General features: G+C 43.9%; 1 protein-coding gene across 2 annotated transcripts in view; it reads right to left on the reverse strand.

Moving 5' to 3' along the window:
* PKP2 (plakophilin 2) overlaps positions 1–27,388 on the reverse strand; it is a 47,307-nt gene that overhangs the window by 15,190 nt on the left and 4,729 nt on the right. For both annotated transcript variants that reach the window (XM_083700165.1, XM_083700166.1), the window contains exons 2-6: positions 19,164–19,270; positions 17,102–17,790; positions 14,880–15,015; positions 5,860–6,067; positions 310–487 (exon numbers count right to left, since the gene is read on the reverse strand). In XM_083700165.1, coding sequence (XP_083556291.1) covers positions 310–487; positions 5,860–6,067; positions 14,880–15,015; positions 17,102–17,790; positions 19,164–19,270 — 1,318 coding nt within the window. The remainder of the gene's footprint in view (positions 1–309; positions 488–5,859; positions 6,068–14,879; positions 15,016–17,101; positions 17,791–19,163; positions 19,271–27,388) is intronic.

The following is a 27,388-nucleotide window of genomic DNA, read 5'->3' on the forward strand; positions in this document are numbered from 1 at the left end:
GGCTGCTATCAAATCCTCTATGAATTCTAGAGTGCTTTGTGGGGAAACCTCCAGGTTGTCTAAGATGGGGGAAAAAATAGGAACATTTTCTCCAAATAAACGAAGCATTAAATTACTATGGTTTGAATAAAAACACAAGACATCATAGGAAGATGCCCAGACCAAGTTGGACCATTGGTCCATCTAGTATCGTCTACATTGACTAGCAGTGGCTCTTGAGTTCAGGACATCTTGAGTCTTGCCTGGAGATTGTGAACCTGGGACCTTCTGCCCCCTGAACAACAGACCCTTTCCCTGCACCCAGCTTACCTCAGGCATCCTGTAGCGTTGTAGAAGATATCTGGGTCAGGTACAATGCTTGATTTCGTATAATCTCTATCTGGCCAGCCCGAGTAAGGGATGAGAACACTCTCTGTCAATGGCTGCAGGGCTTCTCGGATCAGCAAGATCTTCAGCTGGTCATTGGAGGAGAGATTCCATAGCAAACCTACAAAAAGCACAGGGAACAGGAAAACAACATTGGCTCTCCATTCACAGGACTTCATCTGGTAGTGACAGGCATTTCCCTGGCTCTTTGATAAACTAAGCCAAGCTCCAATTGCATGAAGAGCTTCTTTGACAATCTGGTCATGGATCTACCAGGTTGTCGAAACTTTCTGAAAGCAACCTGGTACTTTCATTGTGTTGGGTGTCAAGGAGAACAGGAAACCTGGGTCTGATCAGGAGATCTGCACATATTAAAAAATGTGACTGCAAGAGATTTAACAGCTGTGCTTTTTGTTTTGTTTTTTGGAAATAGATTTTGCAAGTATCATCTGGCAATATATCACACGCACAGTGGCTCCCCTCTACAAAGAGAACTATTGTTTGTTCAGTTAACTGCTCTAGATTTCAAAACACATCTCTTAAAATCTTAGCTCAAGGCAGATGGCATTTCAATCTCAGCACCAAACTTCTCCTCTGACCCTTGGCTCAAGGATAATCGCCCTTTTGTAATATGCAGATAGAGTGATTGCATTGTCATCTCAGTGGGGGAGGTGGAATAGCAGTATGCACAACTTTGGCATTATTGCCACACCTGTGCATGTTATGACAGCAGAAGCTAAGAAACAAGGTAAATAAACCCCACTGAAGGTAGTGTAATGGCTAATGAGTTGGGGTGGATAGAATTTTGGGGCTGGACATGAGAGGAAAAAGATTCAAATTGTGGATTAATCATACATCTCAGTGGTTGATTGAGCAACTTACTATTTGTTAGACTAAAATATGACTGATATAAACTGGAAGGCCTCCCATTCCCTTATCTGCTATGTCCAGCAGTTATTTCACATGAAACCTATCGGAAAATAAATATGGGAACCTTGAATGAGCTAAGCACAGTAAAATAATTTGCATACTTGAGAAGTATTATAGAGTAGGAGCCAAGAAAGGTAAAGAAAGAGTTGGGAACATGTGGCACTCCAGATGTTGGACTACAACTCTCATCATCCCCAACCACTGGACATGGTAGCTAGGATGTTGGGAGTCCAACAACAGTTGGAAGGTTGCACCCCTGACTTAAAAGCAAACGCCAGGGACTAGTGCAGTGCAATGGTTAAGTGAGTGAGCTGTGAATCAGAATGACCCCGGTTAAATCTCACTTTTGCAACTAGAGTGCCTCAATAGTTTTGCCAACTTTTCAGTGTGCCCCTGCAAACTCTGGCATGATATGTAGGAAGCAACAGCTGAAGCTCTTCAAAGTGTGGAGGTACTAAGTGACTTCACTGGCTAATTCTTGCATATCGCGGCTGCTGTCTAAAGCCCAGACATAGGGACAAATTAAAAAGTTGGCAGCTCTATTCAGTTAGCAGGGGTGGGGGATCTGTGGCTTTCGATATGTTGTTGGACTATAACGCCCATCATTCCTGACCATGGTGGCTAGGGCTGATGGGAGCTGGAGTCCAACAACGGATTTCCCATCCCTGTCTTAAACGACTGTTAAGTGCTAAGTTGTTGTGTATTGTTATCAGCATTGCCTGATGTGGAGAACAGTGGGATGGATCAAAATTGCAAAAAGAAGTCGGAAAGATGAAGTCGATGAACTACCTTAATTAACTGTACTCTGATGGGCACGTGAGTTAAAGGAAATCTTGCAGGGAGAGGTGCTTGCAGAACCAGGCAGTTGGGACAAAGCTGCACCGCATGCATGTGACTTCCATAGGCCTTGGGACTTTCCATGGTAAGAGACTTAGAACAAGATGGGTGTGGCTGCCTTTCCTATGCATGCTTTATTTCATGACAGGTCTGTCTGTCTGTGCTATAATCCTCCTTGCAGAAGGAATGTTCTTCCATTTCTCAGATGTATGCAGTATGAGACAAGATCAAGAGGTTAGACACTCCCTGAAGGCTTGGCTGGCTCCCCTTCAAAAGCTTGTTTTGGCTGCCTCGGCTTTGCCTCTCTCCATCGCTACCGAGATTACCCCATAATAAAGAAAGCTTTGGTTCCTATCAGCCCTGGCACTCGCTCGCTCGTAGCTCCTCTTCCAAGTGCCTTTCAACCCCTGCAAAACATTTGCTGCTGATGGAATGGGAAATGAAGCCAGTTTCTTGGAGCTACAGCTTCATGACTTTCTGTATGACCTTGAGAAAGGCGCTTTAGTAGTCCTGGCAGCTAAGCGATGGAAGAGAAAGCAACTTCCACATACTGTATACATTTGAGAATTTCCCTTGGACTCATGAAGCCACGGTTGGGCACATGAAACAGTGTTTAAGAAAACAAAAACAAAATTCTATTGCTTAGAATGTGCAACAGCATCTGATCTGAATACTAAATCCATGAAGATTTGCATAAGTTAAACCATGCAGATGTGCATAATTTCCTCATTTTGTATAATTTATTCTGCTTTTTCTTGTGCGTCAGGGAAAGGGATTACAGAGGACAATGGACACCCTTCTCCTTTACCACGGCGCATCCATGTCTGCCAGCCCTACTCCTTAGCTACTGATCAGAGTGACAAAGTACAGTGGTACCTCTAGATGCGAACGGGATCCGTTCCGGAGCCCCGTTTGCATCTAGAAGCAAACGTAACCAGTGACGGCACATCTGCGCATGCGCACGCTGCTTTTCGCCGCTTCTGTGCATGTGCGTGACGTCATTTTGAGCGTCTGCGCATGTGCAAGCAGCGAAACCTGGAAGTAACGTGCTCCATTACTTCCGGGTTGCCGCAGAGCGCAACTCGAACACGCTCATCCCGAAGCACATTCAACCCGAGGTATGTCTGTACACATTATTATTAACAACTACTAAATGTATCACCTGCCCTTCACCAGCAGGGTGAAATACTCCTTAGCGTGTTCAGGATTGCAGCCTTAAAGGCCTTTGAATTGTGGCAATGCTGTTAGCTCCTGGCATAGCTCAGTTTCTAGAGCATGAGACTCTTAATCTCAGGGCTGTGAGTTCAAGCCCCACGCTGGGCAAAAGATTCCTGCATTGCAGGGGGCCGGACTAGATGACCCTTGTGGTCCCTCCCAATGCTACAGTTTCATGAGCCACTGTTTACAGGTGTTTTCATGTTCAATGGTTGAGCAAATAGGAGGGAACTTCTTCCTTCCCTGGCAGCAGACGAATGCTAGAAAGACAAAGCCAATGCATGCAAGAGGATTTCACCTTAGTTTACTTTTGCTTAGTGGGACAAAACAAGAGTTGGACTGAGTAAACAACTCTTGATAAGATTGGAGGTTAGATGGCTTTCAAGGGGGATTAGGCAAATTCACGGAAGGTAAGGTTTGCACATCCCGCAAAGCCAAAACCATGGCTTAGTATGAACGTGCTTATTCCCAAAGAGGATATCACACCTAGTGTTTGATGTTGCATTGTGTTTTTACTGTTTTTTTGTTGGGAGATGCCTAGAGTGGCTGGGGCAACCCAGTCTGATGGGTGGTGGCATCATCATCATCACCCTAGGCTTTTTAGGTCAGGGCAGCACTGCAGCTAAATCAAGGTTCGGCATAGGGTTTTGTGCAGTTGTGGTTTAAGTTTCTTCTCAACCACAATCTGTAGCTAAGGTTCGCCTTATGGTTACAGGTCACAGTTAAGGAGATGTATCTCAGGTTCAGATGACAGTACATGCCAAGACAAACCCTTTGCTTAGTTGCCCTCTGGGTTTGACCTGAAAAGCCCAGGGAGGAGTGAAACGTGTGCAAGTTCCTCTCTGGCAGCCAGCATCTTCCTGCGGCCATGGACAGCCACTCTGGCTTGCTGTGACATGCAAAACAGGCCACGGGCCATTAGGCATGCTGGCTCTATGGAGTGGCAAGCTGCCAGGCGTGGGGAACAGGCGCAACAGAGGGATGTTGCCTTTAAGCCCTTCCTTGTAGGCTTCCCGGTAGTATCTGGTTGGCCACTGTAGGAAACTAGATCCTCGACTAAAGCAGGTCTTTTGGCTGTTCCAGCAGGACTTTTCTAATATTTTATCCTCGTGGCTTTTAACAATAGGACTTTTGTTATCTCTGACAGGTGGAGCTCACAGCTCTGGGAAGGAAAGAGCAATACAACCTTGAGATTAAAGCAAACCTTGCACCTGGAAAGATCTAAGACGCCTCAGTACTTAAAAATGAAGTCTAGCTACAAAAAGCAGACCTTATCCCTCCCCACCATCACACAGAGGATTTCTGCTGACATCTGCAAGACATCCTGCAGGTTTTTCTCAAAAAAACAAACCTCGAAAAAAGCACCAAGAAAGAGGCACCCATCCTCCCACCAGAGATTTCGACAACTCCTACGAGAGCTATATCAGGTGCTGCCCAACTCCACAAACATTCCTGAGCAGTGACATGCTAGCTACAAAATCAGCAGAGGTGTTACCAGAAGTTAACATTATCAACTTCTCTGAAGACTCTTCACCCCCGCCCCTTCCACAGCCTAATTTGTGGTGATTAATCTGGAGAGGGGCTGTCAGCATTTCAGAGAGAGGGAAATTCTGGCTTGCTGTTCCGTTCCCAAGCCTTTCCACTCTCTGTTATCATGTGCAATGCCGTTACATTATTACACAGGCCTCTATTTAACCATCTGCAATTGATGGGTTAAGAATATCAGGGCTTTGCTCATGCAGCAATCCCTGAATCAGCTTAAGAACAAGAAATTCACAGCTTCCTGGAACACCGGAAGTTATTCCACAAGTTGGGATAAATGAAGGCAAAGTTGTACCCTTTCCAACATTTTGTCCCAATCTCAGGAACAATCCCTTAGAAAATTGTAACATGCACAATATTGTAATCCCATAGTATTTTTCACCTAATTGCCTCTCTTTAAATATAATCAGCAGAATTGGGTGGTAGAGCTACCTTTCACCCTGACATGCTGGCTTTCTAAGTTAAAGGAGTCCCCGCTCCTAAAGAACACAAAAAATGTGCAGCCCGACCCCCACCTGCAGAATGAAGTGGCCAGCTTTGGTTTACTGCGATGGAGTGAACATTCAGGCTCCTGGAGAGGAATATCATACACATATCCTCCCTTATGTTTTTTAGTTTTGCCATGCACTGAGCAAACCCAAGATTATATGTAGTGTGTCATGCAAAGCCAGACTCTTGGTTAAACTTTCTCTTCACCAACCATGAGATGCAGCTAATCCTAACCCCTTTTGGAAGCTTGTGCAGTCCTGGAGAACCACAGTCTGGCTTACTGTGATGTGCAGCTGATGTGCTTACAGGTTGGGGATGATGCTCCCACATGCATATAAAAATACTGGGAACCCCCTCCCCCAAACTAAGCATAGCATCACATTTAGACCTTGGAGTCTCTAACAATCAAGAGCATTTGTTAACAAAAGGTCTGTGCACTTTGAAGGTGGCACTCCAATGCATCAGTGCTGTTTTAATTACCTGTAATTTGCTTTTTAGTCTCCACATCTCTGGTTTGCCGTAACAATCTCAGCAGGGTCGTGATCCCTTTCTGCTCTGACACTTCCAGCTTATTGTCATTGTCTTCAAAGACCAGGTTTCTCAAAGCGCCGCATGCTGCCCTCTGCACATCCTCATTTGGCACACTCAGAAGATCTAGTAGCTTGGGAATCCCACCTAGCAAATAAACCTGTTCAGGAGAAAGAGGAAGGTGTGTAAGCAAAGAAAAACATTAAGAAAAGAAAGCAGCTACAGAGCATGCTAAGGAGTCTAATGCTTGGAAGTCAATAGGTGGGGCTGGAGTTAAGCCAGGATAATTGCTTTTTGACATGATAAAACAAAGCCAATCTCCCCAAACAGGGAGTGTGTGCAGTTTAGCTTCGAAAACACTGGGGACAGAAATAAGGAAGAACTTAGGACCTTCCAGTTCTTAATGCTCTCATGAGATACAGTCGCTACCTGATGCACATGGACTAGCTATTAAAAATACCATCCAAAGTTCCATCAACTAGCATAATACTTTCTTCCTTAGTATTTTCAGTATCTTTATCCGGTAGCAAAGATGCACATATTGTGCTGTAAATCTGCACCTTCATACTACTGGTAAAAAAAGTATCTCCTGTACGGTTTTAGATCTGCCTTTTCACATGTGGTATGATCTAATTCAGATGACCATTGAACACACTGGGTCCTTAGTGGTTTATTTGAGGGGTGGTGGTCTTCCTTATGCACCCCACATTTTTGTACTTCTGCAAACGCTTAGGCTTCCCAAAGTATGATTCTTGTGCATGGGTGGTTCTGTTTTGGCCACATAACCAATAGCTCTCACAGCTTGAACATCAGAAATAGAGGGAATGATTGTTATTGCCCATCTGTATCTTTCTCCCTCCTGGCGCATTCTCCCTCTACTGCCTCTTGTGTATCTGGCTCATCTCTGTGCTTCCTGGCATAGTTTTGTGCATGGGTGGTATTGTATTGTAAGGAACTTTGGCTGACATTGGAGGTAATGGCTACTGGGCGCAGCAGATGAATGGGAGGAGAGGTCAGGTAGGGAGCGGAGTTCCTTTGCTCTACTGTTCAACATAATAAAGATGCTTCTTAGATCATTTAATCTTATAAGTCACAAGTTGCCCCTCTGAAAAGGGTGTGCATTCTGATCTGGGCACATGGCATCTGCATGCATCTTTAAAAGCACATGTGCGTGTGCACATCCAACCCTGTTTTAAAAAACAACTAGGGGTGGGGAGGTTTGCTTTCTTTATCAGGGTGATTTATAGTGTTTTGTACTTTTTCCAGTGAAACTCTATTTATGTGACGAAAAAGGGAAGAGAAAATGATCTGGAAGTCGACACTTGGTCAAGCAGCATATAAAAATGGAATTTTTATACATGTAAATGGCTTAAAAGCTTATCTGGACATTAAGTGATATATAAACAAATAATCAACCCAAGGTAATTTTAAATAGGATTGGATAAAGGCATTCAGTGGGTGAGAATGTGGGACAGGACATTTTCTGTGGCAGCCCCCTGTTATGGAACTGCCTCTCGAGGGAGGCCAGACTGGCTCCATCCCTGATGGAGTGGGGAAAATAAAAACATTCTGCTTGGCTTTTGATGCTTTTAAATTTGGGATGGAAGGTTTTAAACTCTTGCTCTGGGGCTTTTCATGCTCAGTGTTAATTGCTATGGTTTAAACTGGTTTTGTGGCATTTTTCTTTTCTTGTCAACCACCCTGGGGGGGGGGTGGGCCTGTTAGGGCTGAAAAGTAGCATGAAAATGCTTTTGCAAATAAAGTCACATAGAATAGAGGTGAATAGTGCAGGTCTTTTAATTTCATTAGGTCCATTCTGTGTAAAGCTTCTAACAACCCCATGTTTATTAGCTATGAGGCTATTGAATGACACCTCTGAGTTTAGCAGGAACATGCATGTCGCTGGAAGTGAGATGAGAAGCAAAGAGGAAAAGGGCGTGACCTTCACAATTTACTTATCACTTTCCAGTGGTATCTGGCTGGCCAAAGACTGCTGTCTATGGCCCTGGGGTGTGATGTTATCTTTATGAAGGCCTTTGATGTTTTTTGGTAGGATCAGGCTTGGCAGCAGCTTCTTCTCATACCAGTCAGTCTGAATGCAGAAGGCTACAGAATCATTCCATCCTATCTCCTAAGGATTAGACCAAATTTTCCCAACCTGGTGCCCTCCAAACGTTGGGCTACAACTCCCATCATCCACAATCATTGGTCATGCTGGCTAGGAATGGTGGGAGATGCAGTCCAACAACATTTAAAGTGGGGTGGGAAAGCCCTTTTCGGTCTGAGGGTCAAATTCTGGGCAGCCTTATGCCTAGAAGTTGGCGGTGAGAAGGCCTAGGGGCAAAAGTGGACAGAGCAATAGGGTGCCATTTTTGACCTTTGTATAATAGGCCTGCTGAAGGCATGTGAAATTTAAATGTATCAGCAGAAGCTGGAATTGAGCACTGAATCCCTCCCTGCTGGAGGAGCACACTGAGACTCCGAGTTTGGAAAACGAGGAAAGCTCAGTTTATTGAAGGAAATAAAGGATCTTTTCTAAGGTGGAGATTCAAGGACCCATGCTTGCATGTTCTCAGCAGGAGACATACAAATACGAAGTAGGAAATGAGGTCAGTAACCTTGAAATGTTTTGAGGTTTCTCTCTGTCTATTCACTTTCTCCCCAGGCAGACCCACCAGTCTTCAAGACAAGCTGAGCTGCATTCCAGCTCTAGTTTTTACACAAACTTGCACACCCCTTCATCCAGGCAAACCAGAAGCAAGATCAGAATTCAAGGACACAACCGGGCAAAAAAACTCAAGGAAGCTGTGAAGTAGGGACAGTGAGGGGGTGTGGCTTAGAAGACAGGGGTGTGGCAGAGGAGGAGCTATAGTCTAGAGAGAGTCCAGAGGGCCAGATGCAGAAAGGTATTTGGCCTCTGATCAGACATTTCCCCACTCCTGGATCAGATAAATGGGTGAAACCCAGAGAGAGTCAAACAGCTTAATTTCTCTTCAAATAAACATCTGCATGGATACATTTCCTTTAAGTGCTGGCATAGTGACATCAATATAATGTAACATTGATAGTGTGCTGGTACATTGGGTGGTATACCCCTATCTACAGGAAAGATTGGGGAAATTGTTAGGGCTCTAACTCCACAGAAATTTGTCAAACAACACATTTAGTTTTGCTGGTAGCTTCTTCAGAATTGAATGGTTTATAGTGAAGTAACTTGTTTATTCTTTTAGTCCAAAGTTATATAATGCAATGGTTTCTCTGGTGAACAAACCTCTCTTTGTGGAGACAGAAATGCACATACAAAAACATGGAAATGTTACATAATCCTTAGCAGCGATGAGGAGCTTTGTGGTAGAATGAAGAATTTAGCTGGCAGGTGCTGAGAACACGCAGAAGTGAAACTCAACAAAAGCTCCTGTTACTCTCATGCTTTGGCATGGAACCATGAAACCACCTCTTGCTTTCAGTCAGCTCCACACACTTTCCTACAAATGCTTTGCTTGCCCATTTCCAAGCCTTTAAAAATACCCTTATTTTTGGTGGAATGAGTTGCAGACAAGACTGTTTGCTTCTAGACTATTACAGTCTTTTGTGGGAGGGATTCCTTCACAGACCAGAACTAGAGGGTCTGCTGCACCAGAGTGTTTAAACTAACTAAACCATGTAAACTTCCACATACCAAAACTGGAGGTTTGCACAGTTAGTCAATTTAAACACTCCGGTGCAACAAATCCATTTAGAAATACAAACACAGACTTTCTGTGGTTAGGAAGTGATGGGGAAATGCATTTGAAAGGGTTCAATTATGCGACTGACTTCAATTATGAAGATAAATTCAGTAAAACAGAACAGGAGTAGCTGCATAGTGCTCTCCAGGTGTTCATGAACTCCAACGCTCTCCAGTCCCCGGCCAGCATGGCCAAACAGGAGCTGCAATCAGTAACTGGAGGGAACCACTGGCTAAACTTGAAACAGGAAACCAATGCCTATTTTATTCTATCATGGTTCCATGTGAAATGCTGAAGTGTCTATAGCATTGTTCTTTAATTGGTGCAATATGATTGATTCACAAACTTTAGATGGACCACATCAATAGCTGACTTGCCACCTCTAGTCGGAAAAGTCAAAGGCAATTTCGGCTTTTAAAAATAGTTTTGCCAGCAATAGATATAGCTGCAGAAGACTTGTGTGAACTCCAGTGCATGAGGAAAAAACCATGCTGGGTAAACTAGACTTTTGCTGAGAAGTAGGCAAGAGTAAATGGTCTGCACAGAGCTATCTTTTTCCTCCCAGATTAGGACAAAGGGTTCCCAGGAAAAGCACTGATAAAGTGACTATATTTTGTCTTGGTGAGCTCACCTTGGGAATGCTCAACAACTTGCTATAAATCAGCGGCTGAGATACAGAGGCGGCTCTTTATAGAATCTTAGAGTTGGAAGGGACCCTGAGGGTCATCTAGTCCAACCCCCTGCAGTGCAGGAATCTCAGCTAAAGCATCCGTGACAGATGGCCATCCAACCTCTGTTTAAAAACCTCAAGGAAGGAGAGTCCACCACCTCTCATGGGAGTCTGTTCCACTGCTGAACAGCTCCTGCTGTCAGAAAGTTTTTTCGAATGTTTAGTCAGAATCTTCTTTCTTGCAACTTTAAGTCATTGGTTCGAGTCCTACCCTCCAGACCAGGAGAAAACAAGCTTGTTCCGTCTTCTGTATGTGAAGATGGCTATCCTATCTCCTCCCAGTCTCCTCTTCTCCAGGATAAACATACCCAGCTCCTTCAAGCACTCCTCATAATGCTTGGTTTCCATATCCCTGATCATCTTGCTTGCCCTCTTCTGCACATGTTCCAGCTTGTCAACATCCTTCTTAAACTGTGGTGCCCAGAACTGGACACAGTATTCCAAGTGTGGTCTGACTAAGGCAGAATAGAGTGGGACTATTACTTCCCTTGATCCGGACACTGTACTTCTGTTGATGCAGCCTAGAATAGCATTAGGGTTTTTTTGCTGCTGCATCGCACTGTAGACTCATGTTAAGCTTGTGGTCCATTGAGACCCCTAGATCCTTTTCACAAGTACTGCTAGTAAGCCAGGTGTCCCCCATCCCACATTTGTGCATCTGGTTCTTCCTGCCTAAGTGCAGAACCTTAAATTTGTCCCAATTGAAATTCATTTTGTTAGCTTGCGCCCAGTTCTCCAATCTGTTAAGGTCATTTTGAATTCTGATTCTGTCTTTTGTGGCATTAGCTACCCCTCCCAGTTTGGTGTCATCTGCAAATTTGATGAGCATCCCCTCAATTCCTTTATCCAAGTCATTTATAAAGGCAAAACAAAAAAAATTGCTTCCAGTAGCACTTTAAAGACCAACTAAGTTAGTTCTTGGTATGAGCTTTCGTGTGCATGCACAGTTCTTCAGATACACTTCTTCAGAAGTGTGCATGCACACGAAAGCTCATATCAAGAACTAACTTAGTTGGTCTTTAAGGTGCTACTGGAAGGAATTTTTTTTGTTTTGACTATGGCAGACCAACACGGCTACCTATCTGTAACTGTATTTATAAAGGTGTTAAACAACAATGGACCCAGGACAGAACCTTGCGGCATCCTACTTGTCACTTTTCCCCAGGATGATGAGGAACCATTAATGTGTACACTTTGGGTTCGGTCAGACAACCAGCTACTAATCCACCTAACAGTTACCTGGTTCAACCCACATTTTACTAGCTTCCTCATGAGAATATCCTGGGGGACTTTGCCAAAAGCCTTACTGAAATCAAGATACACTATGTCCACAGCATTTCCCTGATCTACCAAGTTTGTAATTCCATCAAAAAAAGAAATCAGACTGGTCTGCAATGACTTATTTTTTAGAAACCCATGCTGGGTCTTAGTAATCACAACATCCTTTTCTAAATGCTCACAGACTGACTGTTGAATTATCTGTTCTAGGACCTTCCCTGGTATCGATGTCAAGCTCACTGGTCAGTAGTTACCTGGGTCTTCCTTTCCTCCCTTTTTGAAGATGGGGACAACATTTGCCTGCCTCCAGTCTGTAGGGACCTCACCTGTTCTCAAAGAATTCTCAAAGATAATTTTTATCCATATACTCTCAATCTGCTTTTCATACTCCAGTTCATGGATTTTTTCACAAGTGTACACATCTTTTATATACAATGCTACTCCTACTCCCTTCCTGTTTGGTCTATTCCTCTTGCTCTGTTATGGACCACAGAGATTAGATACTGTTGTCTGAATAGTTTTTGAGCCATTATGTAAACAGCTTCACAACACGCTTTCACAGCTACTGCTATATTAAATATAGACTTGGAACTGACACTGAATTATGGAGGATGGAGGTGTCTCAAAGATTGTCCAGTCTAAACCCCTGGGGTGAGGACATGTTCTTTGGTAAAGGAACACCGGGTCCTCTCTTCCTTTTATGGCTGGCGACTTCTAAATACAGATTTAGAAAGAGTCATGCCTTTGCACACACCAAGAACCTTTCCCCCTCAGATACCCAGTTCATGAAGCAGGTCTACAGGACTCTTCTCTGGAGTCTCCAACATGGTGTCTGTGGGCACCGTGGCACCCTCCGATGCTACCCTTGATGCTCACCAAGGCCACTTTCATTTTTTTTAAACTGGATTTTGTTGTTGTTTGTGTGGTCTGCTTCTTTGGTGGAGATATTGACTGCTTTTTTGCCTGCAGTTCATTTGTTTTGTTGTGTGTGTTGGTGCTTTGTCTAGGGGTGTGTGTACCACAAGTTCTCTCCCCCCCCCCAGTAAAATGGGTATTTTGTTGTGCCCATGGCAGTTTCTTATGATTTCCAAATGTGTCCACAGTGTTTGGAGAACCCTATTCTTGTTCATAGGGACTAACACCCATACTGAGCAAGATGCTGATATCTGGTGCTATGACGGGCTCAAGCTTGATTTAACTGATGGTTTAAAAAAATTATGAACCTCCATTTGGGAAAAGGGTGACCATGCTTTATCCTATACATCCTCTGTCTGCAAGGCTCACTAGTCCAAGTCCAGTTTAAAGGGAGGGCAGGCTTGGAAGTTACACATCAACAGGCAGCCCCAGGGCAGTAGACTGGGCAGGCACACGGTAAAGGTAAAGGTAAAGGTACCCCTGCCCGTACGGGCCAGTCTTGCCAAACTCTGGGGTTGTGCACCCATCTCACTCAAGAGGCCAGGGGCCAGCGCTGTCCGGAGACACTTCCGGGTCATGTGGCCAGCGTGACATCGCTGCTCTGGCGAGCCAGAGCCGCACACGGAAACGCCATTTACCTTCCCGCTGGTAAGCGGTCCCTATTTATCTACTTGCACCCGGAGGTGCTTTCGAACTGCTAGGTTGGCAGGCGCTGGGACCGAGCAGCGGGAGCGCACCCCGCCGCAGGGATTCGAACCGCCGACCTTTCGATCGGCAAGTCCTAGGCGCTGAGGCTTTAACCCACAGCGCCACCTGCGTCCCACCAGGCACACGGACTTCCCTACAAACTTCCATTCTGTGGTGAGATAGACTATGTTACAGTAAGTGGGTTGTGTTCTACTCAGAATTAGACCTATGCAAATTCATGAACCCATTTGTCATGTCTATAAATTTCAATGGGACTACTCAGAGTATGGCCAGCACTGGACACATCCCATTCTTTCCAAATCTCCATCTATACTGAAAAGTTAGCGCACAAATAAATTGTTTGCAAACTTATAGCCTTTATTTTTGGCCACCCTCTTTGGGAGGCACCAAGGTTTGTTGGCCAATAAGCTAGTCATTTGGAGCGCTTAAGAGACATGTGAAGTTAAAGACCATCTGCATCATTGTGTGAGCTTTGTTTGTTAAAACTCAGAAACAGTGGAGCTGCAGTGGCACTGCAGTAGAGAGCTTCTTCTTCCAGTCCAACACCTAATTCCCAGCAAGGTTGGGGCAAGGGCCTGTTGCTGCAGTACAGTGGTACCTCGGGTTAAGTATTTAATTCGTTCTGGAGGTACGTTCTTAACCTGAAACTGTTCTTAACCTGAAGCACCACTTTACCTAATGGGGCCTCCTGCTGCTGCTGCGCCGCCGGAGGACGATTTCTGTTCTTAACCTGAAGCAATATTTCTGGGTTAGCGGAGTGTGTAACCTGAAGCGTATGTAACCCGAGGTACCACTGTATTTGCTTCCCCCAGGTCCAGAAACAACTGTGGGCCTAGGTTAAGAGACTTTTGTGACACTAGTGTAATCTTGCTTTCCGTAGCATCCCAGGATGGTCAGAGGCAGTATGCTTCTGAATACCAGATGCTGGAAACCACAGGAAGGGAGAGGGCCCTGGTGCAAGTCCTGCTTGAAGGCTTCCTATAAGCATTTGGTGAGAACAGGATGTTGGACTAGATTGGCCATTGGCCTGATCCAGCAGGCTCCTTTTATGTTCTTACATCCACTGAAAAGCAATGGGATGGCATCCCTGCCCACTTTGAGCACTGGACCTCTCTCATATACACAATCACACAGTCAGTCACATGCAGTATTGAAAAGCATATTTGAAATAAGAGAGTGACGATGCATTAACAGTAAAAGTAAAGAAAATGTCAACTGGATTATTATTTATCTGTTTCACCTAAGTACTGCTGCCAAAGGATTTTTAAAAAGTTACAGATTCCAAAAAATATTTTATTCACGGCAACTTCAAGTAACAATATGGCACTTATGTAGCCTTTCCTCCAAGATTTGGAGTCTAGATAAAATTGGATTTCAAGCTGAAAGGTAGATTTGTTTGTCTCCAGTCTGATCCCTCTGCATATTCAGTGCATGGAGGGGGTTCATCCAGAGGTAATGCACTAATATCCAAAGAGAATTTCATCCAGAAGGTCCTTCCAACCCTAGTATCTCTTAGTTCCATTATTCTCCCATACCAGCTCCAGATGCAATACTCTGCGTGGAAGAGTAGGCTCTGTAAAGAGCCACAATAAGTAAGAAAATGGTTTACTCACTTTCCTCCTGGCTTCTGCTCTCTGGAAACTCTCATGCTGTATGAAGACAACTGCTGGAAGGACTCGAGGGGACGAAGCATTTTCAGTCTGCAATATATTTACCGCACGCTCCAGAGTCATCTCTCCTTCTGGATTCCTGGGTGATTTAAACATTAACACTTTGTAAACCCAGACTGCAAAATGAGGACCAGTGGAACTAATGGATGTTCTTCAGCAGGCTGTGAATGTCAAGCAACAAACCTGCTTAAAAACAACACTGTAAATAAGTAATAGATCTGGTGCCCTCCAGATGTTGCTAGACTGCAACACCCATCGCCTATGGCAGGCTTCCTCAAACTCGTCCCTCCAGATGTTTTGGCCTACAACTCCCATGATCCCTAGCTAGCAGGACCAGTGGTCAGGGATGATGGGAAGTGTAGTCTCAAAACATCTGGAAGGCCGAGTTTGAGGAAGCCTGGCCTATGGTGACTGCTGGCCATGCTGGCTGGGACTGCTGGGCGTTGTGGCCCATCAACTGCTGAAGAGCGCTAGGTTGGGGACGGCTGGATTAACATGCTTTTTGTGGTATAAGCTTTTATGGGCCATATCCTGTTTTGTGAAATACATGAACTTACCGCAGTTGGCAGAGGTAAGTAAAGAGATTGGTACAGAGGAGGGAAAAGTAAACAGTGGGTATAAAATATGAGGAAAAGCACAAATTAAAGTAAGGCATACACCCACACCCTACATCTAAAGCACTATGAGCTCATTTTAAACAGTCATGGCTTCCCCCAAAGAATTCTGGGAGCTGTAGTTGGCTAAAGTTGCTGAGACTTGTTAGGAGAACTCTCTTTTCCTCACAGAGGTCCTTGGGAAGATAGATTAAGCTACTCTGGGAATGGTAGCTCTGGGAGCAGGCAAGCTCCTCTTCTTTCTCAACAGAAACAATGCAACAATAAATTAAATAGCCAATGTTCGGCTGTCCTTTCATGATGCTAAGAATCAGCTGCCTGAGATGGCCGACTTGCTTTACCCAATGGTAGGGCTGGCCCAGCTTGATCTCAGCACACTATGTAGAATGTAATAGGTAAGAGTGACACCATCACATGCTTCAGATGTCACTTGCAGTACAGTTGCAAATAAATAAATTGCCGCTACTGTTGTACATCACCGTACACAACAGGATTCCTCCTTTCCAAGGTTCTACCTTAGATGTTGGACTACAGTCCCAGTTAGCCTGTTGTGTTGACCCCACTGTGCATCAAGCTAGCATGACAGAGAAGCCAACATGCGACTCTAAGAGGCAGTAGTCTTTATCCACATTTTTGCATGTACTTTAAAAAGCCCCCAAATAGCCTTAAATTAAGTAATATTGAACAATAGAAAAGAACAACCAGATTAAATTTAATTGACTGAAAATGTTTAAATGGTTCTAACTGGATAGTCAACTCATTATGCCCTGCCCCATTCAATGTTGGTTTCAAGCAATGTGTTTTGAGCTCTATCCATTTTCTCCTGCACTTCTCAAGTGATGACGAAATCAAAATGTCAGCTGCTTATATCTGCACTACTGAGCCAACCTGGAATTGACAGCAAACATCACAGTCACCTGGGGAATTTCAGCTGTTCTGTTCAACCCAGTTGTTATCCTAACCAGAAGTTCAGTTCTTGTTCTGACCTGACATCTTGAACAAACCCTTTCTGTCCTCCTGACATTGTATACCTTAACAGCTGCAAAGTTAATTTCCGAGTACAGAAAATCATGTTCTTATAACTCAGTAGACTGGTAGGAATTCCAGCAATGAGTAAAGCAAGATATCGTTATGAAAACAGTACATTCAATGGTTCAATAGTAGTGGAAATAAAAATGATCTGCTGCCTTTGGAAGATAGTTTATTCCAACAACACCATCCTGAGCATGTCTGCTCAGAAGCCCCATTTAGTTCAATGGGAGGGAAATGTGCAGTGGACTGCAGCCTATGTTATGTAAGATACATGTGCAGTAAGCTCCATGTCAACATGGGAAGGTTAATATAAAATAAGCTCCATGAGTGCCTGTTTGCTGAGTATGCGCAGAGACAAGATGAGCCGGATGCTTTCTTACATTGCTAAGCCTTGTCAGGATCTTTGCCGGATTTGCAAAGTCTCATGAACTGGGTGCACTGTCCATGAAATCTAGATAAGAGCAAGATGTAAAGCACTGGTGCCTGGTGTGTCTAAAAAAGGGTGGAGTTAAACCTTACCCTGTTTGAGATCCAATGGCGCCGACCCGTTCTTGAAGGATGTGTCCACTTCCTGCTGCGGCTGCCATAGCTGCTGTCATCGCCATCCTCCTCCCTGTCTCGGCAGTGGTGCTGGTGATCGAAGCTGGTTGAGAGGCCTCCCTTGTGCTCTGCGACCTGACCGTCGTCTGGTGCCAGCTGGACCTGTTCTGAGACTGCCTGTTCTGAGACCAATTTTGGGAAGCGACAGGAGTCCTGACTTGTCCCGTGGCATAACCAGAAGTCGGGTAACTCTCTTTCTCCAAAAGGTTGTTCATGCTCCGACTGGTCCCGATGCGCTGATAGACTGGTACCCGTGGGCTGTTTGGGACGCTGTCAACCTCCGTGTCGTTACCAGACCCAATGTAGAACTGCCTCTGCACAGCATACCTTCTGCTTGCAGCATTCTGGCCTCCGTAGCCAAGGATTTCGGAGCGAGCGTACCTTGGAGGCAGGGCACCAGATCTCTTGCTTTCGCCATGCCTCACAGTTAGAGCCCTGTGGTAATGGAAGTCGTTTGGGTAGTGTGCCAACTTGCCAGGGCTGCCATTGGGGGAAACCTCTAATCTCTTCAAGGGCTGCCTTTGAGATGTCTCTTCCATGCCCCTGTAGGAGCTATAGGAAAGGATTCTAGGCTCCCAGCCATTTTCATAACTGCTTTGCGATCCTATCTGTTAAACACACAAAAAAGGGACAATGCAGTCAATGAAAAGAACATCATGATAAGGCAGTGATATGGGGTGGAATGTTTTCTGGGGGGAAATTCCTTTGGTATATGATCCCATGGAAAAATGTGGCCATAGCCACATTTTCTGGAAACGGAGCCTGTAGTTTAGCTATGCACTTTGTGAGGAAATATGTCCTGAGCCCTTTGTATTTATTACATTTACAGCTGCTCATTCCTCCAGGAAGCTCAGGGAAGCTGCATTTTACCATCATGATAAGCCTGTGAGGCAGGTTAGGCTACGATATATTGGTTGGCCCAATATTACCCAGTGATTTTCTTGAATGAGTGGGGATCTGAAGTAGAATGCTCTACCTGTTTCATCACCCTGGCTAGCATAATTCCCCGCTCCTTCTTTCCTAGCACTTAGCTGTTCAGTATTCTTTGCATTATGAGTTCCTGGGCCAAATGTCCCATCTGTCCAATAGATGTCTGGGATGTTTTTAGCAACGAGAGTCCTTCACAGGAGGTTAAGTTACAGTTGTGCAGTTTCCAAAGCATTTCCATTGCCCTATACAACATATAAAAACTTCGGTATTTCCTCAAAGGCTTGCACGACTTTCCCATTCTACTTCCTTTCCAGAGCAGTTACTTTTTTTGTAATTTAGCAAGAAAACTACATGCAACTACAACAGAATCAAAGACTGAGAACACAGAGAACTCTGATGCAGGTGCAAAGGAGGCTATTGATAATGGAGAAAGCAAGTAATTAGATAAATTCAGACACTGTAATTAAAAGCTGGGAGATGTACTTAAGTTAAGCCACACAAGATGATTTAGTCTACACAGGGTCCACAACCTGTCTGACAAATATAAACAAAGGCAGAATTCCTCTTGGCTCATGTACAATCAAAAGCTCTAGTGCCTGAAATGAGGATTAGTTTCCTTCCTGGAATCTAATATTGTACGCAAGAATAGTTAGCTCCCTTAAACATTTTTGATCCTGCTTTGTAAAACTAAATGCACCATTCCTTCCTCAACCTCAAAGACATCGCTTTTGTAGCAACCATCTCTCTTTCCGTCCTTCGATTATCACATTATCGATAACATAAAATAGAGCCCATTTGTCACACAATGGAACTGGGTGACTAAGCCAATTTTCCTCAGCAAATCTTCTATTTAGGAGATTACTTTTGTTTGTGGAATTATAGCAACGCTTAAGATATGGGTGGCCTTCAAGCATGAGAGGAAAACTCAGCAGGCATTCTCAAGAGTATAAAATGGATGAACCTATGATCCAGCCGCAAAGCAAGGAGGATAGGCATCTGAATTCATATATACATCCACCGTGTGTGTGCATATTCCTTCAGTGTTCCTTACCTGATAAGATGGATAGTATGAAGTTCCATGAGGAGGTCTTGAAGCAAAGTCTGTTTCATCTGCTATGAAGACATATTCTGGAACGCTGGCAGTCCGATGCAGACTCCCTGTACAAAGGCATGAGAAATACGTTCACAGCACATTGCGTACATTAATAGTGAACTCAGGTGCTGAGTTACGACGGCTTTACCGTCAAAGTAGGACTCACTGAAAATTAAGAGAGGCACACCAACATGCTCAAGAGAACCCTGCAAATTTTGAAAAAGCGGGATGGATAATTTTAAGAGGGTCAAAATGCTGAGCCAACTACCTGGCTGAAGTTCAGCAACTCTGGGTCTGGTTAGTGCTTTGGATGGGTGACTCACATATCATGGCTTCCATGATGGAAGGAATATGAATAAAATAAAATAAATAAATGTGTTACATTAGTGAGGTCAGCAACAATACGAGCAACAATACGAACAATGACTTAGAAGTACATAACAGTTTGCAAGTCTATCCTTGCCATAGGTGATCTTAAACTGAGGAAACTGTTCATGCAAGATGACAACTACACGCTTTCATGCTGTGGGTGCGTCCATAAAACGCTGTGCTTCTTCTCATTCCTCTACCTCTACAGCCAATCTCCCTGCTTTGACATCTCTTTAATCACTCAATTACAAACACAGCAAGCAATACTGTTCTAATCCCTATCCTCACATTACTTTAAAGGCAACCAGCAAAATTCTGCAAATTTAGAGGAGACATATGGCACATGGTGTGCAGGGAAGAAATGAGAGTTAATGAAACTCTCACATCCATACCTGGAAGGTTAAGTAGTTCAGTTGAAAATGGGAGAGGCAGAGAGCACAGGATCCGAGGAGGTCATGCTATTTGAACTGTTGCTCTGTCTCCTCAGCCACAATCTGGTTTCTGTTCTAATTTAAAACAAAAAAATTCTCCCAGGCTGTATCTCTCAACATACGGTCCCCCAGCAAATCAAGTCTGCTGATTAAAAATGGATTATTTGTCTATGCAATGATGGGGCTGCGGGACTCTTTTGAGGTCAGAAAAGCTGGGAGCGATTACTCTAGATGGCAGCAGGTTTTAAAAAGTGGTGAAAGAGGTTACTTGGTCAAAACCTTAAGAGGAGACCTAGCCAAGAACACTGTGGGATTTTCCTCATTGGATATTTTCAGAGAAAAGGCTAGAGAAATATCTTTTAGTGTAGCACTCCATCCCGGCCCTCGCCAGCCTCGTGCCCTCCAGAAGGTTTGGACCACAACTCTTATGTCCTGGCTGGGGCTGATGGGAGTTGCGGTAGATCAAAATATCTGGAGTGCACCAGGCTGGTTTATACATTCCTATGGAAAGCACAGGCAATGCATGTTGAAAACATAGCCACTAGCTACCACCCACAGGTAGATGAGGAGAGCTGATGGATGGACCAGTTGTAACTGATGAGGAGTGTCTGGTTCATATGTTGTAGGTCCTGCTACCTGCACCTAATGCAGAAGCTTATAATAACCTGTGCAATCAGTTGGTACAATGACAGCAACAGCTGTTAGCCCCCTGTTCAGGCAAAGAGTGATGGTATTTCTAGTGTACAAACTGGGCTCCCACTCCTTGGTCACAAGCCAATCCTAGCTGGCTCCTTAGGGTATGGTGTGTATAAGCACTGAAACTCAGTGCTTGTGGTTTTGAAGTGCTTGGTAGCTTCCACAGTGAACTGATGTGATGGGATAAGTCAGCCCTGTGGACAGAAGTTTGTGACCTGGGGGTTGCTGTTCCTCTGTCCTACTCCTCTCGGTCCACTCTGATTGTTACTAGGCACTGCACAGAACACCTCTACCCTTCCCAGTTTTGTATACTGCAATGCTGTCTTTTCAACTGACCCCATGCCTTGTGCGTCACACCATAGAAGATCAGGCAAGTCCTATAATAGTTTATATAGGTGCTCTATAAAGTGTTGTTTGATTTCGATTCAGAATACACAGGCCCTGGCCTCAGGGTTGGCTTCTAAACAACAGACTAAACATGTAATGCAAACAGAGCAGAGGTAGAAGGTGCAAGATCAGTTAGAGTAAAGATGCAAATGATATTGAGATGGGCAAAATTTCACATGGAAAATGAAACAATTTATAGCTTGCCTGTTTCACATATAGCCAAAGATCAGCAAACAGAAGATGCCACTGACACAGATACTGCACGTTTGCTGTGATGGCATTCGTGCAACGTCCAGCATCAGATTAGAAAGTGATAATCCTCAAGGAACGGTTTTGTGGATGATCAGTTGTTAACTGAGATTTCAATTTAAGTTTCTACGGATTAGGGCTTAAAGCATTTGCCGTCTTAATCAGGGCGATAAATCAACCACTGCCCTGTCTCTAATTGGACTAAATCGGAGCTGTGCCCTCAGAAGCAACGTTCAGCTAGGATGGTACTGTAAACCAACTTCACAGATATCCACTCCAATGGAGCAGGCTGCAGTTCCATTGATGGTGCTATAAAACCACGGGTGGGGAATCACCAGCCTTTGGGCCAAACTATAGAATCATAGAGTTGGAAGGTACCCCATGGGTCATCTAGTCATCTAGACCCATACAAGGATCAAACCTGTGACCTTGGCATTATCAGCACCATGCTCTAACCAACTGAGCTAACCCACGAGGCCGTTTTACTCAAATGATGGCCACCTACCCCACACCTGACATTGTATATCCCACTGTCAGCTGACGGGCAGAAGGAATAAATCCTGCTTTTTGCTGGCTTGCAAAGTACTATGTATGGGGGCTCCTAAACGCATGAAAGCCAGGAACCACAGTAAGTCTTTCACTCAGCATTTCCCCAAGTATTAAGCATAGGGCTGACAAAGCTCCTTGCACTGTGGTTCAACTGGTTGTCGGTTCAACCGGCTGTTATAGATGCTTGGCAAGCGCTGTACAAGGGACTTTGACAGATGGGACATCCCACCTGTCAATCACCTGCCATCATCTGACAATACAATGGTAGTTTATATAGGTGCTCTGTAAAGTGTTGTCCCACCCACCTGCCAAAGGTGGCCCTCGAGGGTGGGGGGAGATAAGCCAGAAAAATTCCCAATCCTTTCTGGAAATCTTCCTAGGTGTGTCCATGTGTCTCTGACTGCTTATTATTTTTATTTATTAAATTTGCATACCACCCTTCATCTGAAGATCACAGGTGGTTCACAGCATAAAAAACAAGAACACAAAATATGTAACAAAAACAAACCAATCTCACACACACACACACACACACACACACACACACACACACAAACACAGCCTGCATATAATTCATACTCAACCCATTTGTTTAATACAGGGATTTCCAACTGGTCGACCGTGATCGACTGGTTGATCCCTGGGAGGTTACAGTCGATTGTGGGCTCTCTAAGTGCCCACACTTTTCATTTGTGGGGGGAAAAAGAACACCCGGCCCCAGCCCCTCACCCTGTCCTCCATTCACACATGATCGCTAGAATGAAAAATGGAGTTTTTTGCTGTGAGGCTGATTGTTTCCTTTTTTTTTTTTTTTTTGGCTATTACTATTATTTATAAAATTTCCGTACTGCCCTTTATCCGAAGATCACAGGGTAGTTTACAATATAAAAAGACAAAAATACATACCATAATAACAGACAATACCACCCCCAGTATTATTATTTATTAAATTTTCTTTTGCTTAAAGTACAGTGGTACTTTGGGTTAAGTACTTAATTCGTTCCGGAGGTCCGTTCTTAACCTGAAACTGTTCTTAACCTGAAGCACCACTTTAGCTAATGGGGCCTCCTGCTGCCGCTGTGCCGCCGGAGCACGATTTCTATTCTCATCCTGAAGCAAAGTTCTTAACCTGAGGTAATATTTCTGGGCTAGTGGGAGTCTGCAACCTAAAGCGTATGTAACCTGAGGCGTATGTAACCTGAGGTACCACTGTATTTGCTTGCCTGCTCTGCCAAAGGCTGATTGTTTCCTGAGTGATCTTTTGGTGAGTGACTTTTTCCTTTCCCCCCTAAAGACCTGCCCCTCTAAAAAAAAGGCCAACAGCTTTGACCTGAACCCCACCCCCAAAAGGGGTAGATCACTGCCAGTTTTTTATTCTGTGAGTAGATCGCAGTCTCTTGAGAGCTGGATGTCCCTGGTCTAATAGATGGGTGGGCTCTGCAGCTAACTCACAGGAAAGTTGTAAGGATGTGGATTAAAAAATGGATGCTGTTCTTCCACCTGTACAGGGTGGGATTCACATCTAATACTGAACTCAGGTGGTGTGTGCTAACAGGAGTGGATCTAAAACAGGGCCACTGAGAAAGGAGGAGATTATCAGCATGCTCAGAGGAACGCTGATGTTTGCAGAGACACAATAACGCTTTTTACAGACAACCAGCCCAATAACCAAATGAGTGCAGAGTACACTCAGTCACCATGGAATGCCAAGTCAGTTGGAAAAGAAAGACAAGCCTTCATTGTGCAGCTCAAATCAGGTAAAGGTGTGTATGTGTTCAGGTGCTGGTTTTGCACAAATCAGCCCCACCCCTTCCTGTCCCAACCTTTATACATTCAGAAGGAAAGTCTGGAGACTCTAACCCTGTTCAGCAGAATACCATCAGAATCCTCCCTACAGATATTCAAACATTGGGAGAGGAGGCAAGAGGAGTCCAACGGGAGGAGCTGAACGCCCTGTTCGGAGGGAATTGCTGGCCGCAAGCCTGAACAGAAAGGATCCTGTTAGGAAGGAGAACACACTGCAACATTTTGCTGCAGGTCCTTTACATCCAGAAGCCAGTTACCAACAGCCATCCCGTTCCAGTGTAGATTAAAGAAGGCATGGTTCTCAGAGGCTTGGGGTTACAGGAATTGCTAGTGGAGACAAGGCAAATTGGCTCATATCTCTGGTGCCATAGAGAGCACCTGTTTTGACTTTCTCTCACATGAGTGAATGGTTGCCATCCACTCGCGTGGGGATAGGGAACCAATGCATTTGCAACACTGGCTATGCAAAGATTCACTTCACAACTGATGCTGAATAGCCCAGCAACACATTCGCAGGGATCATGCAGTGTCTGCAATCTGTTCTGTTTCCTCCCCAGGGACCCTTATCATATACAGCTCCTTCACACAGCCTCCTGGTCCCCAAATTAACAGGATGTTGGGCATCTTGCCAGCAATATGCAAAAAGCATATTGTGGGTCAGGCATGCTTAAACCATTTTTGTTTATGAAAGCCCTATGCAGATTTTTTTTTGTTCTCAAAAACCCATGCAGATTTTCAAAACCCTGTGTTGATTATCTTTTGAATGTCTTTAATACCTGTTTTTAACAGCTTTGTATTGATAATCTGAATGCTTTGTTTTTTGTTCAGGTAGGTAGCTGTGTTGGTCTGATGCAGTAGAAATAGATTAAAAAAATTGTCCAGTAGCACCTTAGAGACCAACTAAGTTTGTTCTTGGTATGACTTTTCTTATCTCATTATACATGATAAAGCTATTTTTGGCCATCATCCCTTGCTTTTTCCTGTAAGACCAATTGCAGTCGTTAACAGTTGTCAATAGGTTTACCACACCTATCAGCCAATCACCCATTTCCACCACCCTTCTGAGTAATACCCCTCCCCCATTATTATTATTATTATTATTATTATTATTATTATTATTATTATTATTATTATTATGATGTTGGTCTCTCTAAGGTGCTACTGAACAATTGCTTTGATTTTTGTAAAACACCTAGAGGTTTTATTACAAATGAGTAGCATATAAATCTTGTTAAATAAAATAAACAAATTTCTGTAACATGTAAAATGCATATTATGAGGAAGAAAATATATATATAAAGCTACAGAAAGCCAGATGTTAAAATGTTCTGTCATTCAAATAAGATTTCAGCCTTAAAAACTAACACAAAATCAAGATGTGTTACATTTACCCTGCTTTACGGATAAACACAGCATCAGAACCCTTAAAGCAGAGTTTTAAACATTAACACAATTCCTTATTATTCTATTCGGTATGTAACTAATCTAATTTAGGCATCTCCTGCTAATTTGTTTTTTGCCAGAAATACATGAATACCATGTCTGTCTAAGAGATAGATTTAGTGGCTTTCCTTCAGCAGCTTTATCTCATTTAATTAGCAAACTGGGCTTGTAAGGGCTCTTCTCTGCTCTAGCAATTGGGTTACACAAAGTTCATTTTGGTTAGCTTGCAGGCTCTGGCAATTCTATCAGGCTAGCTGAGCTCTTGGGCAACTTTCTTTAATTGCCAGGAACATCATCTTTAAGGTTTCCTAGAAGGCTGGCGGACCAGTTTCAGAGAGATAGCTCTATGCCTGTCTGCAAATGTGGAAGAGAATCTTGTGGGTGCACTTTAAGACTAACAAAATTATTAGGTTTCCTGCATTGCAGGGGGTTGGACTAGATGACCCTGGGAGTCCCTTCCAACTATGATTCTATGATATATTAAGACATAATATTTTGTTGACTAGAGTACGCTTAACCAGTTGGTGGGCTCTGCTCTATGAATGTGTATGCCACAATAAATGATTTAGGTGTTTTAAGGTGCCAGAAAACTCTCCCAAGTTTGTTCAAAGCAGAAGCAATTATGGAGAACAAAGGCTAAGCAGGGAGATTAGATTTCAATGCGAGAAGGAAGAGAGGCTTTACAGCCTTAACACTAGATGTCTCTTCTTCAAAGCTGGAGAGTTGGCAGGCCTATCCCTAAGCTGCACACAACAAGGAGAAAGTGTAGCTCATAACACTGAAGAATTAAGATGCAACACATTTTGGAACCTACCACAATAAAAGTATCTGAAGTAAATAAACAATGGGGTTTGTCGATAGCCTTTGGATGCCTTCAGAGTGGTCATAAATAAACACTGTTATTTCAGGGGTAGGAAAGCACAATTCCAGGGACAAAAAGCAGATCTCCAAGCCTCTCTCACTGGCCCTCAAAACTCTCCCCCCCCCCCAGGCCAAACCTCTCATTGTCCCAATTTGCACCGCAAATATTTTTGCCTGGTAGGAATTCATCCTTGAACTCAGATAATGCCTGTTGATTGTCTGAAGGAGGATAGAGAGGGGTGTGTCAGAGTATGTGTAGAAGCAAGCCTCCTGTACAAAGGTGACTTTTACAGCTGTTGCCTTTGGCCCTGCCCACCACTGGCTTATGGCCCTCAAAAGACGGTGCAGAAAGGAAAGTGGCCCTCAAAGTGAAAAGATTTCCCTGCTCCTCCCTCCCTGGGGTTGTAGCTAATTTGTAATCAGGGCAATAATTCCCCTTATGCTGATACACAGTATTGCAGAAAAGAAACTGAACGATACCCACAAAATATGTGAGTCTGTTGCGTACACGCCTATTTGTTCAGTGATGTTTACTGTTTGGCAAACGTTGCAGCAATTGTGAATAAAAGGTTGGTTTTATGTTCCCAGAGCACGGTCTAACTGAGGGAGGGCAAAAGGGAAACCACAGTGCAAAATTGGGCCCTACCCCAAGTATTCCAAGATAAGCATGACTGCAATAATTTATTTACAGAGCAAGTTTACTACGAAGCAGAAACAAGACCAATTTGTTCTTCTTGCTCTACCTTGCAGAAAATAATAAAGCTCAAAGGTGCAGAATACAGTTGGCCCTAGGAAGCAATGCAGCGGAGGAAACTGTCAGGTGCAAAGTCCTTATTTGTTTTGAATGAGTGACAATCCATTTCCATGTAGGGAAATTCTTAAAATGGTCTGCTGTGCAGACTGTCACATCTGATAAGTGCATGCACGCAAACATGCAGGCAGGGTATAACTCTGTAGCCACAGCTCTGCGCCTTTCCAGCTGACATACACCCAACAAAGCGCACACAAGTAGAGTCACCACATGCAATACATATCCTTTCCTACACAGAAGAATCTTCTATGTAGAAAATCTAGCTTACGTTAATGAGTGCGCAAGCTCTCTCAGTTTTTCATCTCATGCTTTATACTCTCAAAATCCCTGACATTTCAAAAATGCAAGATGCCCCAAATACCAACATATTGGAAAAAAACAAAGTTGGACAAAAGCAACAAAACAACTCCAAGTAACATAACAATGTCCCAGCTGGTCAAGTGCAAATGCTTTGTAGGAAAGTTAAGTGTTTCTGGAGCTTTCCCTTTTGTAGGTATATTTTGGTAGCTTTGCATGCATAGGCATTGTTCCAGCTTGCCTTCCCTCCTCATTGGCTGACTTCAGATAAAGAAGTATTTTAC

Source organism: Podarcis gaigeae (assembly GCF_964106915.1).
Source record: "Podarcis gaigeae genome assembly, chromosome: 10".
Taxonomy (NCBI): Eukaryota; Metazoa; Chordata; class Lepidosauria; order Squamata; family Lacertidae; genus Podarcis; species Podarcis gaigeae.